This window comes from Cololabis saira, chromosome 4 (genome assembly GCF_033807715.1).
Source record: "Cololabis saira isolate AMF1-May2022 chromosome 4, fColSai1.1, whole genome shotgun sequence".
Classification (NCBI taxonomy): domain Eukaryota; kingdom Metazoa; phylum Chordata; class Actinopteri; order Beloniformes; family Belonidae; genus Cololabis; species Cololabis saira.
In genome coordinates, this window is record NC_084590.1 from 8,012,327 (window position 1) to 8,030,175 (window position 17,849).

A 17,849-nucleotide genomic window follows, 5' to 3' on the forward strand; every position below is an offset into this window, starting at 1 on the left:
TACAGGTACACACAACCTCACCACCGTCATACATGTACACACAACCAACCTCACCACCGTCATACAGGTACATACAACCAACCTCACCACCGTCATACATGTACACACAACCAACCTCACCACCGTCATACACGTACATACAACCAACCTCACCACCGTCATACATGTACACACAACCAACCTCACCACCGTCATACATGTACACACAACCAACCTCACCACCGTCATACATGTACACACAACCAACCTCACCACCGTCATACATGTACACACAACCAACCTCACCACCGTCATACATGTACACACAACCAACCTCACCACCGTCATACAGGTACACACAACCTCACCACCGTCATACATGTACATACAACCAACCTCACCACCGTCATACATGTACACACAACCAACCTCACCACCGTCATACACGTACATACAACCAACCTCACCACCGTCATACATGTACACACAACCAACCTCACCACCGTCATACAGGTACACACAACCTCACCACCGTCATACATGTACATACAACCAACCTCACCACCGTCATACATGTACACACAACCAACCTCACCACCGTCATACATGTACACACAACCAACCTCACCACCGTCATACAGGTACATACAACCAACCTCACCACCGTCATACATGTACACACAACCAACCTCACCACCGTCATACATGTACACACAACCAACCTCACCACCGTCATACAGGTACAACCAACCTCACCACCGTCATACAGGTACACACAACCTCACCACCGTCATACATGTACATACAACCAACCTCACCACCGTCATACAGGTACATACAACCAACCTCACCACCGTCATACATGTACATACAACCAACCTCACCACCGTCATACATGTACATACAACCAACCTCACCACCGTCATACAGGTACATACAACCAACCTCACCACCGTCATACAGGTACACACAACCTCACCACCGTCATACAGGTACACACAACCTCACCACCGTCATACAGGTACACACAACCAACCTCACCACCGTCATACATGTACACACAACCAACCTCACCACCGTCATACAGGTACATACAACCAACCTCACCACCGTCATACAGGTACACACAACCTCACCACCGTCATACATGTACACACAACCAACCTCACCACCGTCATACATGTACACACAACCAACCTCACCACCGTCATACAGGTACACACAACCTCACCACCGTCATACATGTACACACAACCAACCTCACCACCGTCATACAGGTACACACAACCTCACCACCGTCATACATGTACACACAACCAACCTCACCACCGTCATACATGTACATACAACCAACCTCACCACCGTCATACATGTACACACAACCAACCTCACCACCGTCATACAGGTACACACAACCAACCTCACCACCGTCCTACAGGTACATACAACCAACCTCACCACCGTCATACAGGTACAACCAACCTCACCACCGTCATACAGGTACAACCAACCTCACCACCGTCATACAGGTACACACAACCTCACCACCGTCATACAGGTACACACAACCAACCTCACCACCGTCATACATGTACACACAACCAACCTCACCACCGTCATACAGGTACATACAACCAACCTCACCACCGTCATACAGGTACACACAACCTCACCACCGTCATACATGTACACACAACCAACCTCACCACCGTCATACATGTACACACAACCAACCTCACCACCGTCATACAGGTACACACAACCTCACCACCGTCATACATGTACACACAACCAACCTCACCACCGTCATACAGGTACACACAACCTCACCACCGTCATACATGTACACACAACCAACCTCACCACCGTCATACATGTACACACAACCAACCTCACCACCGTCATACAGGTACACACAACCTCACCACCGTCATACATGTACACACAACCAACCTCACCACCGTCATACAGGTACACACAACCTCACCACCGTCATACATGTACACACAACCAACCTCACCACCGTCATACATGTACATACAACCAACCTCACCACCGTCATACATGTACACACAACCAACCTCACCACCGTCATACAGGTACACACAACCAACCTCACCACCGTCCTACAGGTACATACAACCAACCTCACCACCGTCATACAGGTACAACCAACCTCACCACCGTCATACATGTACACACAACCTCACCACCGTCATACAGGTACACACAACCAACCTCACCACCGTCATACATGTACACACAACCTCACCACCGTCATACATGTACACACAACCAACCTCACCACCGTCATACAGGTACACACTTCTGACACCAACCACGTCACTGAACAGAGGCCGGAAACCGCTGGACCCACGGCTGGGTCACTGCCCAGAGCTGGACCACCCCGGACTGAGAAACCTCCGGTTCCAGTCCTGGTTCCAGTCCTGGTTCCAGTCCTGGTTCCAGTCCTGGTTCCAGTTCTTGTAGTCCTGGTGGAGGAATTGCAACTACCGTATTGGCCGGAAAATAAGACGACCCTGATTATAAGACGACCCCCTCTTTTTCAAGACTTAAGTTTGAAAAAAGACTTTTTGAACACCAAATTCAATTTTTATACAGAAAATAATTGCAGTACATCTGAAACAAATTATTATAACAATATATTCAAGAGAAAAAGCCTGTTATTTTGCCTCATTCAAATCATCATCTTGAAGTTTGCATCATAACTTCTCCTCAGCTGCTGGTTAACCTGGCTGATCTTCAAGTAGATTTTCTCCAGATTGTCGCTACGTTTCTCCCTTTTCTTATTTTATTCTCTTTTCTTTATCTCTTTTCTTATTTTATTCTCTTTTCCTTTTTACCGCTATTTTTTATTTTTCTTCTCGGTGACGGGTTGGCTTTGGCCTGGGGAGTTAAGTTCAGCATATGCTTTAGAGATATCTGGCACCATCTAGCGTTGTGAATGGGTGTAATGTCTAGACCCCGAATGGAAGACGACCCCCACTTATTTCAATGCAAAAAACACCGTCTTATATTCGGGCCAATACGGTAAATGCAGTTCTGGATCCAGACCCTAGAGGTCGGTAGAGGAACCGTAGGTCTGGATCTGGACCCTAGTGGTCGGTAGAGGAACCGCAGGTCTGGATCGGTACAGAACAGCATCATCTGGTTGTTTACTTTACGTGTTTACTTTTATTCACCATTGATTCTTCTTCTATGCCAATCTTTCCAGGAAAACAAGCCGATCGGTACCAGCATCCTGCAGCTGTCCGTCATTGACCAGGACTCCTCCCACAACGGCCCCCCTTTTTCCTTCAACATCCTGTCGGGGAATGAGGGCCAAGAGTTTGTCCTGGAGAGAGATGGAACGCTGGTGGCCAACCAGGTGTTCAGACGGGACCTGGCGACTGAATACGTGATCCAGATCCAGGTAGAGAGTCCGTTCAACGTCCTTTCTGCTGCTCTGAGCTAACGGCTAATGGTACTTTTCAACTAGTACCTACTCAGCCCAACTTGACTCTCCTCCACTCAGTTTGGTTCTTTCCCACCAGGGGTCTAACGTGCAGAGTAGTTACTTTATCTGTAACTATTCTGCCGAGGTTCTAAGCTGCTGAGTCAGCTGGATCTGACATCATCACACTACAGACCACCGATTGGTCGGGGGGTTGGAGTCAGACGTCTGAGTCAGGAGGAGGAAATCAGAGAAAGAGCGACTTGCGGCTTCTTGTTCATTTTTTCAAAGTCAATGGCAGCACAGAAATCTGTTCCGTGGTCAAATTCCGAGGTGGAGACCTTCTTAAACCTGGTGGCTGAGGAAAATATCCAGAGAGAGCTAGATGGAGCCACGAGGAATGAAAAAATATATCAGGAGCTTTCTCAGTCCATGGCCACAGTTACATGATGTTTTTTAATTCAGAATTAATTATTCCGAATTAAACTATTTTCCTTCAAGTTTACATGGAAATAGTAATTCCGAATTGAGGTTTACATGGAAAACACGTTTGATGGTCTTTCTCCAATTCCTCTCCAGGTCTGGGGGTGGGGAAGGTTCTGATTGGATAGGGGGTGGACCGGAAGTTAAACCACCGGAAGAAAAACTAACTTAGCTGCTACAACTTTGAAAAGCTCGCAATTTTATGTTTCCTGTTTCCATCTGTTCTTTTAATGATTTCCAGGTCCTCCAAGCTATTTATTAAATAAATGGTCTCTGCTCTTGACCAGCGTTTACTGCGTGCTGCATCTTGAAACTTTGTTTGAAAACCAGCCCAGCAGGAATATAAGAGTCATGGAGACAGACGGGCGAGGGAACGAGCAGAAAGAAAGACCGGAATTAATTTAAAGAGGAATGAGTGGATACATGATCGCAGAATTATTCTATTCAGATTTAAAATCGGAATAAACCAGTCACTTAAAACAAAAAAAAAAAATTCCAGAGTGCTCAGAAGGTTCATCTAAGTCGTGTGACGAAGGTGCTCTTTGGTGGGAAAAAGGATATCAAAAAAGAAGAAAAATCTAAGGCACTCTTCTGCAAATATAAAAAGCCTTTATTTAAACCCCCTGAGGAAGGCTGTGGCCAAAACGTGTTGGCTCACCTGTAACCCATTTTTTAAATCTTTTCTACATGAAATAGCCAATTTAAATAAAGGCTTTTTATATTTGCAGAAGAGTGCCTTGGACTTTTCTTCTTTTTTGAAACCAGCCACTTACTTCGGAATTAATTCGGAATGGCCATTTTCATTCGGAATTAGGTGTTTACATGGTAATTTTTACTCATTTTAAATCGGATTTAATTTTATTTCTGCATTAAAGAGGAATTAAACTTCCCATGTAAACGCACTCCATGTCTGCTCAGGGCTACAAACGTCACAGCAGCTTCACTCCAACCTCCTACTTCTGATCTGGGTATTGAAAGGCTGAGTAGGTACTAGTGTAAAAGCGCCATAAATGACTTCTTCAGCGTTTCCTCTTGAACTTGTGTTGTTGTGTTCCCTGCCCCTGCTGCAGGTCTCTGACTCCGGGAGACCCCGTCTGTCCTCGTCCTCCACGCTCACCGTCACCGTGATCGAGGAGAGCCTGACTCGGCCCGTGGCGTCGCCGCTGGAGATCCACATCGTCACCATGGAGGACGAGTTCCCCGGGGGCGTGATCGGCCAGCTGCACGCCTCGGACGCCGACCCGTACGACGCGCTGACCTTCGGGCAGGCCCCGCCCGCCCAGCGCAGCCTCTTCAAGATCAGCCCCCACGACGGGAAGATCATCGCCCTGGGGGGGCTGGACGCCGGCAGCTACTCGCTCAACGCCAGCGTGAGCGACGGCCGCTTCGTGGTGCCGGTGCCCGTGAGCGTGAAGGTGGAGCAGGCCACGCTGGAGATGCTGCACGACGCCGTGACGGTGCGCTTCGAGAGCATCACGCCGCGGGACTTTGTGGCGCGGCACCTGAAGAGCGTGCTGAAGGTGATGCAGCAGGCGGCCATGTCGCAGCAGCAGGACACGCTGCACATGCTCAGTCTGCAGCCCGTGGGCGGGACCACGCAGCTGGACATGCTGGTCGCCGTGGAAACGGCGGCGGGCGGCTACTACAGGGCGGCCTACCTGACCCAGAAACTCAGCGCGTCACGGCGGAAGCTGGAGGAGCTGCTGCGGGTGTCGGCCATCTTGGATAAGAACTGCTCGGGTCTGGAGTGCCGCGGGGCCCAGTGTGACCAGACCATCATCCTGGACTCACACAACCTGGACACCTACAGCACGCCGCGCTTCAGCTTCGTCTCCCCGCGCTTCCACCGGACGTCGCGCTGCACCTGTAGCGGTGAGTGACCCGGCACACAGAGATTCCTTCATGAAACCAGTCAGGGACCCGGCACACAGAGATTCCTTCATGAAACCAGTCAGGGACCCGGCACACAGAGATTCCTTCATGAAACCTGTCAGGGACCCGGCACACAGAGATTCCTTCATGAAACCTGTCAGGGACCCGGCCCACAGAGATTCCTTCATGAAACCAGTCAGGGACCCGGCCCACAGAGATTCCTTCATGAAACCAGTCAGGGACCCGGCACACAGAGATTCCTTCATGAAACCAGTCAGGGACCCGGCACACAGAGATTCCTTCATGAAACCAGTCAGGGACCCGGCCCACAGAGATTCCTTCATGAAACCTGTCAGGGACCCGGCCCACAGAGATTCCTTCATGCTCGCTGGCGGGGGGTTTCCTCCCGCCCTCTCTGGTCCCCCGTGGGGTTGCTGGTGCTGGTGGCCTGGGGTCGATTTCTGGTCTCTCAGGTGGTGGGGTTGCCCTCCCTCCTCCACTATAGTTACAGTTCAGCTAGCGCATGGTTTTGACTGATACACACACACAGGTACACAGACTTATACCACGGTCTGTGTGAATACTGGATTCTGATTGGCTGGCAGGTGTACATTAAAAGTGATAACCTACACCTAGAAAACAAGTTCGGTCAAATTGCCTGATAACTTTAATATCATTGCGCTGGATCAACTGCCAGGTGGTAACCATGGCAACAGAGATTCAGAGCTTTTAAGCTTTCTTTGCTTTTAATTTATTTGGTGAATTTAACAATTTTGATAACTGGGATGCAGAAGAGGAGAGAAAAGAAAATAGCCGAGCGGAGCTGGGTGGACTAGAATATCTAGAGTTATGGCTTGTTAGAAAACGTTGTAATTTACCAGGTTCTAACGGCTGCAGACGAGAGATTAAATAGTCGCTCAGCCGCTCAGCTGTGGCTTGTTATAAAACTAATGATTTCAACTGAAAACACATTAAAGCATGAATAACAGATTTAATATTTATGTTTTTTGGTAAGTGACTTCGCGGAGGCAAACCGTCCTCCGCCCGCGTCGTCCATATATTTATGTTAATGTACACCTCATTGGGCATTATCCCTTACATACACACCTGCTCACTCACCTACATACTCACTCTGCAGTTTTGGGGGACAGATAATCTCAGTATTCTAGCTTTCATTCAGTCTAATCAATTTAATATATACGATATATATTATATTTAAAAAATGCATATATATGCCGCAGATTTTTACCAACTTGGTATTAACCATTAGTATATATGCCGATAAAATGAAAAAAAAAATAATAATAAATGAAACGTTTCATCAATAAACCAGCAGTTTTATGTGACTGATCACCGGTTTTCTGTTTCTTAATGGTCTGGTAAAATCTCCCATATCAAAATTCCACATGTATTCGTGCGTTTGAAAGTACGGAAGAGTATTAGGGCCAGGCAGGAGAAATATAAAAATATTTTAGAGGAGGAAGATTTTTTTTTCATTATGCACTTTGAGAAGAAATGTTGAGAAAAAAAATCAAAATGTCGAGAAAAAATTTGAAATGTCCAGAAAAAAGTTGAAATGTCGAGATTAATGTTGAAGAACAATTTTGAGAAAAAAGTCGAAATGTTGAAGAAAAAGTCGAAATGTTGAGAAAAAAGTCAAAATTTCGTGAATAAACTTGAAATGTTGAGAAAAAAGGCGAAATTTCGACTTTATTCACGAAATTTTGAATTTTTTCTTGAAATTGTATTTCAACATTAATCTCGACATTTCGACTTTTTTCTCGAAGTGCACAATAAAAAAATCTTCCCCTCTCAAATATATTTTCTCCTGCATGGCATTGATACTCCCGGCCTTGTGGTGGCCGTTGGTTGATGGTGTCTCTGCGTCTGGATGTGTGAACAGATGCCAGATGTGCCGTGGTCTCGGAGCAGTGCGAGGACCAGATGTGTCCCGCAGACATGCAGTGTGTTTCAGCGGAGGCCGCCAGGGGCCGCTACGTGTGCCAGTGTCCGCCGGGGAAACTGGGAGAGTGTGCAGGTGAGTGTTGAGGAGCAGCCACCGATCAGAGCTCTGTCTTCTCATGGGGCGTTTCCAGGGCCGGTCCAAGCCTCCATGGGGCCCTAAGCAGAATGTGATTTTGGGGCCCTCTATTACTGCCAATAATACTGATTATTGATTATTCACACGCCCACTATAAACTTATTTCATGTTCTTCCCCATCAATACAAATACACTTGTAAAACAACTAGATGTAAGAACTTTTTGTTGTAGTTAGATTGTAATCCACAGTGATTAAGACCATGGAAGCAACGACAGATTAACAAACTTGCAGAAAAATCTTTCAATTAATATTGATCAAAGTCAGCAACTACTGGCCACACAGAGAAGCAACAGGTCAAAGGTCAAAGAGCTCATTCATTCATTCATTCATCTATGGTTTTTAATCTGAAATGGAGCAAATTCAGCTACAAGAGCGGCCTGGGGTTGATTTACACTTAATATTTAAAGTGATATAGTACTAAGTGTGATACTGAGTGTCATCTACAGTGTAGGCTACTAAAAGAAACACAATAATCAAATAGATTATTTATAAACCATTTACTGTAAACACGTAATCTACTTCATCTTTGGTTTTAAATAAACTGCAACAGCAATGTGCAACAACAATTTGAAGTAGAACAACAACAATTAAGTGCAACAACAAAGTACTACAAAAACTAGAACTATAATTAAAATCACTCAACTTAGATAAACAGAACCTCGTCAATATGTTCTACATATAAGAATACTAGACTAGAGTAGTCTACTCTAGTCTGTTAACATAATATTGTTTATGTAATAATATTAATTATGATGTTTTTGTACAATAACATACCTTTGATAATGTATGAATCATCACTCAAACATAAAAAAACTATTTGATTTAATTATTTTATTTTGTTTTAACTCTTGGGTTCCCCCTAGTGGTCACGGGGCCCTAAGCAGCCGCTTAGTTCACTTATGCCTTGATCCGGCTCTGGCCGTTGCCATAGTGACCGCATCTCTCTCTGTCTGCAGGACACTCGTCGCTGAGCTTCTCAGGCAACAGCTACATCCGGTACCGGCTGTCGGAGCGGCTGCAGACGGAGCTGCGGCTCACGCTGAGGATCCGGACGCTGCAGAGCCGAGGGATCGTCATGTACATGCACACGGAGCGCTGCGTCATCCTCAGGGTGCGTGCTCTCGCTCCACGCTGGGGCTGTTGTCATGACGACGGGAGCGTACAGGTTCTGTTTAGCTCTGCAACCCCAGTTCCAGCAACGCTGGGGTGCTGTTTAACAGCAGAATGCAATGATCTGAACATTTCATAAACATATTTTACTTACAATAATACGTAAAAAACACATCAGGTGTTGAAAATGAGACATGGATTTGATGTCAGTAAAAGGTTTGACTGGCTAGAAAACTAATCACCACGAATTCAAACCAACTGATCAGGTTAATCAACACGCTGTTATTGATCAATCATCACTGTTCACCATGTAACATAAGTGTGTGTGTGTGTGTGTGTGTGTGTGTGTGTGTGTGTGTGTGTGTGTGTGTGTGTGTGTGTGTGTGTGTGTGTGTGTGTGTGTGTGTGTGTGTGTGTGTGTGTGTGTGTGTGTGTGTGTGCAGCTGGAGGATGGGAAGCTGTGGCTGCAGTTGGCCTGCTCTCCTGCGGGCGGTGCTGCTGGTTCTCCTGACATGCTGGGCCTCTCTGGGCGGCGCATCAACGACGGCGGCTGGCACACGGTGGCGCTGGAGCTGCGGAGGAACTTCAGCAGCCTGGCGCTGGACGACAGCTACGCCGAGCAGCGGCACGCCTGGTCGGCCCCGGTCTTTTCCGCCGACAGATCCATCTACTTCGGAGCACTGGTCAGTCCCGAGCACCAGCCGCTAGCAGGAGGTTGTTTAGGTTCAATCCGCACGGTTCCATGTTAGCAGAACTGACTCCTCCAACCCGATGGATCCACAAATATGATGAGATTACGATTGTCCTTTATTTCTCCCTCAATTGGGAAATTCACTTTGTGCAGCAGCAGTACAGTCAACACACACATGCAGGGGAGGGTAAAAAATAGTAAAAAAAATACTCACTCACTCACTCACTCATCTTCTCCCGCTTATCCGTTACCGGGTCGCGGGGGCAGCAGCCTCAGCAGGGATGCCCAGACTTCCCTCACCCCAGACACCTCCTCCAGCTCTTCCGGGGGGAGTCCGAGGCGTTCCCAGGCCAGCCGAGAGACATAGTCTCTCCAGCGTGTCCTGGGTCTTCCTCGGGGTCTCCTCCCGGTGGGACATGCCTGGAACACCTCCCTAGGGAGGCGTCCAGGAGGCATCCGGTACAGATGCCCAAGCCACCTCAGCTGACTCCTCTCAATGTGGAGGAGTAGCGGCTCGACTCCGAGCTCCTCCCGGGTGACCGAACTCCTCACCCTATCTCTAAGGGAGCGTCCAGCCACCCTGCGGAGGAAACTCATCTCGGCCGCTTGTATCCGCGATCTTGTCCTTTCGGTCACTACCCAAAGTTCATGACCATAGGTGAGGGTAGGTGCGTAGATTGACCGGTAAATCGAGAGCTTCGCCTTTCGACTCAGCTCCCTCTTTACCACGACGGTCCAGTACATCGACCGCATTACTGCGGACGCTGCACCGATCCGCCTGTCAATCTCACGCTCCATTGTTCCCTCACTCGTGAACAAGATCCCGAGATACTTGAACTCCTCCACCTGAGGCAGGACTTCTCCACCCACCCGGAGAAGGCATGCCACCCTTTTCCGGTCGAGAACCATGGCCTCGGTCTTGGAGGTGCTGATTCTCATCCCTGCCGCGTCGCACTCGGCCGCAAACCGCCCCAGCACATGCTGAAGGTCCCGGTCTGATGAAGCCAACAGGACAACATCATCTGCAAAAAGCAGAGATGAAATCCTGAGGTTCCCAAACCGGATCCCCTCCGGCCCCTGGCTGCGCCTAGAAATCCTGTCCATAAAAATTATGAACAGGACCGGTGACAAAGGGCAGCCCTGCCGGAGTCCAACATGCACCGGGAACAAGTCTGACTTACTGCCGGCAATGCGAACCAGACTCCTGCTTCGATCATACAGAGACCGGACAGCCCTTAGTAGAGGGCCCCGGACTCCATACTCACTCAGCACCCCCCACAGAATGGCACGAGGGACACGGTCAAATGCCTTCTCCAGATCCACAAAGCACATGTAGACTGGTTGGGCAAATTCCCATGAACCCTCGAGCACCCTGCGGAGGGTATAGAGCTGGTCCAGTGTTCCACGACCGGGACGAAAACCGCATTGTTCCTCCTGAATCCGAGGTTCGACTATCGGCCGTAATCTCCTCTCCAGTACCCTGGCGTAGACTTTCCCCGGGAGGCTGAGAAGTGTGATCCCCCTGTAGTTGGAACACACTCTCCGGTCCCCCTTTTTAAACAGAGGAACCACCACCCCGGTTTGCCACCCCAGCGGTACTGTCCCCTTCCTCCATGCAATGTCGCACAGGCGTGTCAGCCAAGACAGCCCTACGACATCCAGAGACTTGAGGTACTCAGGGCGAATCTCATCCACCCCCGGTGCCCGGCCACCGAGGAGCTTACGAACCACCTCGGTGACCTCGGCTTGGGTGATGGATGAGCACGCCTCCGAGCCCCAACCCTCTGCTTCCTCAGTGGAAGGCATGTCAGTCGGGTTAAGGAGATCCTCAAAGTATTCCTTCCACCGTCCGACAATGTCCCCAGTCGAGGTCAACAGCTCCCCACCAGCACCATAAATGGTGCCGGCAGAGTACTGCTTCCCCCTTCTGAGGCGCCGAACGGTCCTCCAGAATTTCCTCGAGGCCGACCGAAAGTCCTCCTCCATGGCCTCCCCGAACTCCTCCCAGACCCGAGTTTTTGCCTCCAAGACTGCCCGAGCCGCGGCCCGCTTGGCCTGCCGGTACCCATCTACTGCGTCAGGAGTCCCACCGGCCAACATAGCCCGGTAGGACTCCTTCTTCAGTCTGACGGCATCCTGTACTTCCGGTGTCCACCACCGGGTTCTAGGATTGCCGCCACGACAGGCACCGGAGACCTTGCGTCCGCAGCTTCGAGCCGCCGCGTTGACAATGGAGGCAGAGAACATGGTCCACTCGGACTCGATGACCCCCGCCTCCCCCGGGATCCGAGAGAAGCTCTCCCGGAGGTGGGAGTTGAAGATGTCCCTGACAGAGGGCTCAGCCAGACGTTCCCAACAGACCCTCACAATCCGTTTGGGTCTGCCCGGTCTGTCCAACCTCCTCCTCCGCCAGCGCATCCAACTCACCACCAGGTGGTGATCAGTTGACAGCTCAGCCCCTCTCTTCACCCGAGTGTCCAAGACATGCGGCCGAAGGTCAGATGAAACGACAACAAAGTCGATCATTGACCTCCGGCCTAGGGTGTCCTGGTGCCACGTGCACTGATGGACACCCTTATGCCTGAACATGGTGTTCGTGATGGACAAACTGTGACTAGCACAGAAGTCCAACAACAAAACACCACTCGGGTTCAGATCGGGGAGGCCGTTCCTCCCAATCACGCCTCTCCAGGTATCACTGTCATTGCCCACGTGAGCGTTGAAGTCCCCCAGTAGAACAATGGAGTCCCCAGTTGGAGCACCATCAAGTACTCCTCCCAGGGACTCCAAGAAGGCCGGGTACTCCCCACTGCTGTTCGGCCCGTAGGCACAAACAACAGTGAGAGACCTATCCCCGACCCGAAGGCGCAGGGAAGCGACCCTCTCGTTCACCGGGGTGAACTCCAACACATGGCGGCTGAGCTGGGGGGCTATAACCAAGCCCACACCAGCCCGCCGCCTCTCACCCTGGGCAACTCCAGAGTAGTGGAGGGTCCAGCCCCCTTCAAGGAGCTGGGTTCCAGAGCCCAAGCTATGTGTGGAGGTGAGCCCGACTATCTCTAGCCGGTATCTCTCAACCTCACGCACAAGCTCCGGCTCCTTCCCCCCCAGCGAGGTGACATTCCATGTCCCCACTGTGAGGGTTGATGTCCAGGGATTGGGTCGTCGAGGCACCCCGCCACGACTGCTACCCAGCCCACAATGCACCGGCCTGCCATGATCCTTCCTGCGGGTGGTGGGCCTACTGGAAGGCGGACCCGCGTCGCCGTTTCGGGCTGAGCCCGGCCGGGTCCCACGGGCAAAGACCCGGCCACCAGGCGCTCGCCTACGAGCCCCGACCCCAGGCCTGGCTCCAGGGCGGGGCCCCGGTGACGCCGATCCGGGCGACGTAACGGTCCTTGATCTTTTCTTCTTCATGGTAGGCTTGTGAACCGCTCTTAGTAAAAAAAATATATAATTATATTATATATTTTTTTATAAACAGTATATACATTGTAATGAAAAATAAAAAGTAGTGCAGTACGGGAAAGAAAGAAAAACAGTGCAAAAGAAGCAGGTAGTATGTGTATGGGATATAAAGATATTGCACATGATGTTATTGTCCATTACTACTGTAGCAGGCCTGGTTGTGGAGTCTGATGGCAGCGGGGTGGAAGGACCTAATAGATGAGTAAATATGTGGAACGTGCAGGTCTGAAAGCCGGCTGGAACTGGCCGGGTCGAGTCACGGGGGAGTAGCCTAAGCAGGGAATCCCAGACTTCCCCCTCCCTGGTCACCTCATCCACCTCACCCGGGGGGATCCCACGGTGTTCCCAGACCAGCCATGAGACCTAGTCCCTCCATCATGTCCTCCCAGGGAGGCGTCCTCACCAGATAAACAAGCCACCTCCTCTGGTTCCCCGATGTGGAGCAGCAGCTCCACTCTGAGCTCCTCCCAGAGGACTGAGCTTGTCCCCCTGTCTCTGAGGGGGACCCCGGACGCTCTGCGGAGGAATCCTATGTCTGCCGCTTATATCCATGATCCTCTTCTTTTGGTCCCTACCCACCAATGACTATAGGTGAAGCTAGGAGATGACAGACCGAGGCAGAGTCCACGTGACTGTGAATTCTGGATCAATCCAGTCTCCGCCTGGTGAAGCCAATAGAACCACGTCATCTGCATAAGGCGCCACAGTTAGGAGATCCCACCTCCAAGTGCTTTAAAATGACATTTGTCCTGATTTGGCCAATATAAATAAATTGAACTGGATCAATGTTGTCAACTAATGAGACATCCATTTTGATCACATCCTTGTTTCAGATGTTGCTGCTGAGTCAACATCTGAAACGCGATCAGAGGGACTGGGGGAGATCAGGGGACATCAGGGGGGCTGAGCATGCATCCACCCTCAGTGGAAGGTGAAAGTCTGACTGTCTCCTCAACCTGGACGTGGTTGGAGATGAAGGTCTGGTAGCCAACTGGCGGTTAGCCTGAGCTAGCAGCCCTGTAGGGGAACTTTAGCACTCGAACCCTTCCAGACTAAAGCTTGAGTTATGGTTCTGCGTTAAACCAACGCAGAGCCTACACCGTTGCCGTGACGCCATCGTGAACCCTTCGGACTTCTCCGTTACTCCATTTCGCCGCGGTGCAGTACCCCCCCAGAGCACTAGGGGGTTGCGTTCTTTTCTGGAGAAAAGAAAAGGCGATTCATGCTCAAACCCTCCAATGTGGCTCAATTACAACAATTTTATTGTTATCGTCGTCTCTAGCTGATTCTTTGTTTAGCTTCCGGCTTTTCCGGTCACAGCGAACAATGGCGACTGAGAGAGAACCGGAAATGCGTTGCTACCAAGCAAACCAACACAGCCCTCTCGGTCTGCGTTGGGTCTGCAATGCCTCGACGCGTAGTTACAATTTTTGGGAGGTGCACGTCAGGCTACGACGTAGGCTGCAGAGAGACTCCCGCGTAGCCGCATACCCTACGGCGTAGGTTTAAAGCAGAACCAGAATTCAGCCTTAAAGGAGCTTGAGGCCGAATTGAGGCAGGATTTATGAAAAAAATTCGTATACGTTTTAAGTTTTCTAGTAATAATGTCAGATGAAGCGTTCCAAACCCAAAAGAATGAGTCCTCTAGTGTATCTCTCCGTTTCCTTGAACAGGCTGTGTGCTGCAAAATGTGCTGCAATTCGGGCCCGAATTTCCCGCGCTGTCCTGTGGATGTGACGTCACATGACGCTGCATGCACGTTCTCCCCGTTCTCCCGTGCCGGCTTCACTGTTGGCTGCAGTACCCCCGACAGCCGTCGTGGTGAAGGGTGGCGCTAGAGAGTCTCATTTCTTAAAAGGAGCCTCATGCTCCTTTAACCCAGAAGTGGATGCAGCAGTTCTGGGTGTATGGTTAACGAGCATGACCATGAGGTCATGAAAGATGTGTCAGATCCATCTACGTCCCTGTTTAATAGTTTTCCAAACCTCCTATTTTTTAAACATTTCTACAGATGCTTAAAGCCGTTCATGTCGGGGTGTGTAACGTCCAGACTGGTGTTTGTCAGGTGCAGCCCCCCAACTCCCGCAGCCTGGTGGACCCTGAGCGGGACCGGCAGGTCCTGGAGGGGTTCCAGGGCTGCCTGGACTCCGTCCTGCTGAACAACAAGGAGCTGCCGCTGCAGAACAAACGCTCGCTGTACGCAGAGGTGCTGGAGCTGACGGAGCTGAAGCTGGGCTGCATCCTGTACCCAGACCCCTGCCTGCACCAGCCCTGCCGCAACGGAGCCACCTGCAACACGCTGCCCTCCGGTGGTGAGTACCGGGAAGTGCAGCAAACACACCGGAACACGTTTCATGAAGAGCGGAGGTTCTCAGCTGCTTGTAAAACCATGTGTTATGAATGTCTGCTTTTAAATATACAGGACTGTCTCAGAAAATTAGAATATTGTTATTTTCTGTAATGCAATTACAAAAACAATTAAAGCTGCAAGCAGCGATGAACGGGCCCTCGCACTCACGGCCACCGCCCCCCATAAGCATATCAGAAACGATACCACCCACGACTTCCTATGTCAAACCATTCAAAAGTTATAGCAGAAAAAAGGGAACACCAATCAGAAGAAGGGGCGGGGCTAGTTCAGGCCAATTATGGTCAATGACTCTATACCGAGTCCCATGACACCACCCACGACTCTCTATGTCAAAACATTCAAATGTTATAGCAGACAAAAGTATTCTAGGGGGCGCTGTTGAGCCGTTAGGCCACGCCCATTAATGCAAACCATTAAATATCAAATTTATCGCCAAGCCTGGCTTGCATGCAAAATTTGGTGACTTTTGAAGAACTATCAAATATGGACCAATCAGATGAAGGGGACACGCGCTTTTTCGCGTCTAGCGTCGCCACGGTAACACTTTTGAAAGATAAAAGTAATGCGCGTAGTCGCAAGATGGAGACGCACATTTTGATGTATAACACACCTGGGTGCACGTTACGGTTCGGGCCGTATTAATTGCCGAAGGAATGGCATAAATTGGGCCAAAATTACACAATAAATTAAAAATGGCTGACTTCCTGTTCGGTTTCGGCCATTGCGCCAAGAGACTTTTCTTTAAGTTGCAACATGATGCAGGTGTGTACCGATTTTCATGCATGTACGTCAAACCGTATTGTGGGGCTTGAGGCACAAAGTTTTCCGGGGGGCGCTGTTGAGCCATTTTGCCACGTCCATTAATGTAAACCATAAAATATCAAATTTATCGCCAGGCCTGCCTTGCATGCAAAATTTGGTGACTTTTGGGGAACTATCAAATATGGACCAATCAGATGAAGGGGGGTGCGCTTTTTGCCGTCTAGCGTCGCCATGTTAACACTTTTGAAAGAGAAAAGTAATGCGCGTAGTCGCAGGATAGAGACGCACATTTTGATGTATAACACACCTGAATGCACGTTACGGTTCGGGCCATATTAATTCTCGAAGGAATGGCTCATATTGCTCCAAAATTACGCGATTAATTCAGAATGTTTAAAATCGCCGACTTCCTGTTCGGTTTCGGCCATGGCGCCAAGAGACTTTTCTTTAAGTTGCGACATGATACAGGTGTGTACCGATTTTCGTTCATGTACTTCACACCGTATTCTGGGGCTTGAGGCGCAAAGTTTTTTCGGTCTGAACCAACCAGATGAAGGGTGGGCGCGCTTTTTGGCGTCTAGCGTCGCCACGGTAACGCTTTTGAAAGAGAAAAGTAATGCGTGTTGTCGCAGGATGGAGACGCACATTTTGATGTATAACACACTTGGGGGCACGTTACGGTTCGGGCCGTATTAACTGCCGAAGGAATGGCATAAATTGCGCCAAAGTGACACGATTAATTCAAAATGGCTGACTTCCTGTTCGGTTTCGGCCATGTCGCCAAGAGACTTTTCTTTAAGTTGTGTACTGATACAGGTGTGTTGCGATTTTCGTGCATGTACGTCAAACCGTATCGTGGGGCTTGAGTCACAAAGTTTTCAAGGGGGCGCTGTTGAGCCATTTTGCCACGCCCATTAATGTAAACCATTAAATATCAAATTTTTCGCCAGGCCTGACTTGCATGCAAAATTTGGTGACTTTTTGGGCACGTTTAGGGGGGCAAAAAGGCCCTCCTTTCGTCAGAAGAAAAAGAAAAAGAAAAAGAAAAAGAAAAAGAATTCCTACAGATACAATAGGGCCTTCGCACTGAAGGTGCTCGGGCCCTAAAAATGTCATACATTCTGGATTCATTACAAATCAACTGAAATATTGCAAGCCTTTTATTATTTTAATATTGCTGATTATGGCTTACAGCTTAAGAAAACTCAAATATCCTATCTAGAAAAATATTCTGGGAATCTTAATCTTAAACTGTAAGCCATAATCATCAATATTAAAATAATAAAGGGCTTGCAATATTTCAGTTGATTTGTAATGAATCCAGAATGTATGACATTTCTTTTTTTTTTTAGTTGCATTACAGAAAATAAAGAACTTTATCACAATATTCAAATTTTCTGAGACAGTCCTGTATATATACTATGGCAATGTTCTTCAACCCTCCTGGTCCTGGTCCCGGCCCTGATTTTTTTTTTTTACATGTTGATGTGGTCCAACACACCTTATTTGTCAGGCCGAGACTCTAAGCAGGACTCAGATGCAGAGATATTAGATAAC

The 17,849-nt window shown here is 49.2% G+C and overlaps 1 protein-coding gene across 1 annotated transcript in view; it reads left to right on the top strand.

Moving 5' to 3' along the window:
- The window catches only part of fat3a (FAT atypical cadherin 3a), a 124,588-nt gene that overhangs the window by 81,257 nt on the left and 25,482 nt on the right, over nt 1-17,849 (top strand). Inside the window, exons 21-26 of the mRNA XM_061718741.1 lie at nt 3,215-3,412; nt 4,987-5,788; nt 7,692-7,826; nt 8,847-9,001; nt 9,444-9,683; nt 15,225-15,471. Of these exons, the coding sequence (XP_061574725.1) occupies nt 3,215-3,412; nt 4,987-5,788; nt 7,692-7,826; nt 8,847-9,001; nt 9,444-9,683; nt 15,225-15,471 (1,777 nt within the window). The remainder of the gene's footprint in view (nt 1-3,214; nt 3,413-4,986; nt 5,789-7,691; nt 7,827-8,846; nt 9,002-9,443; nt 9,684-15,224; nt 15,472-17,849) is intronic.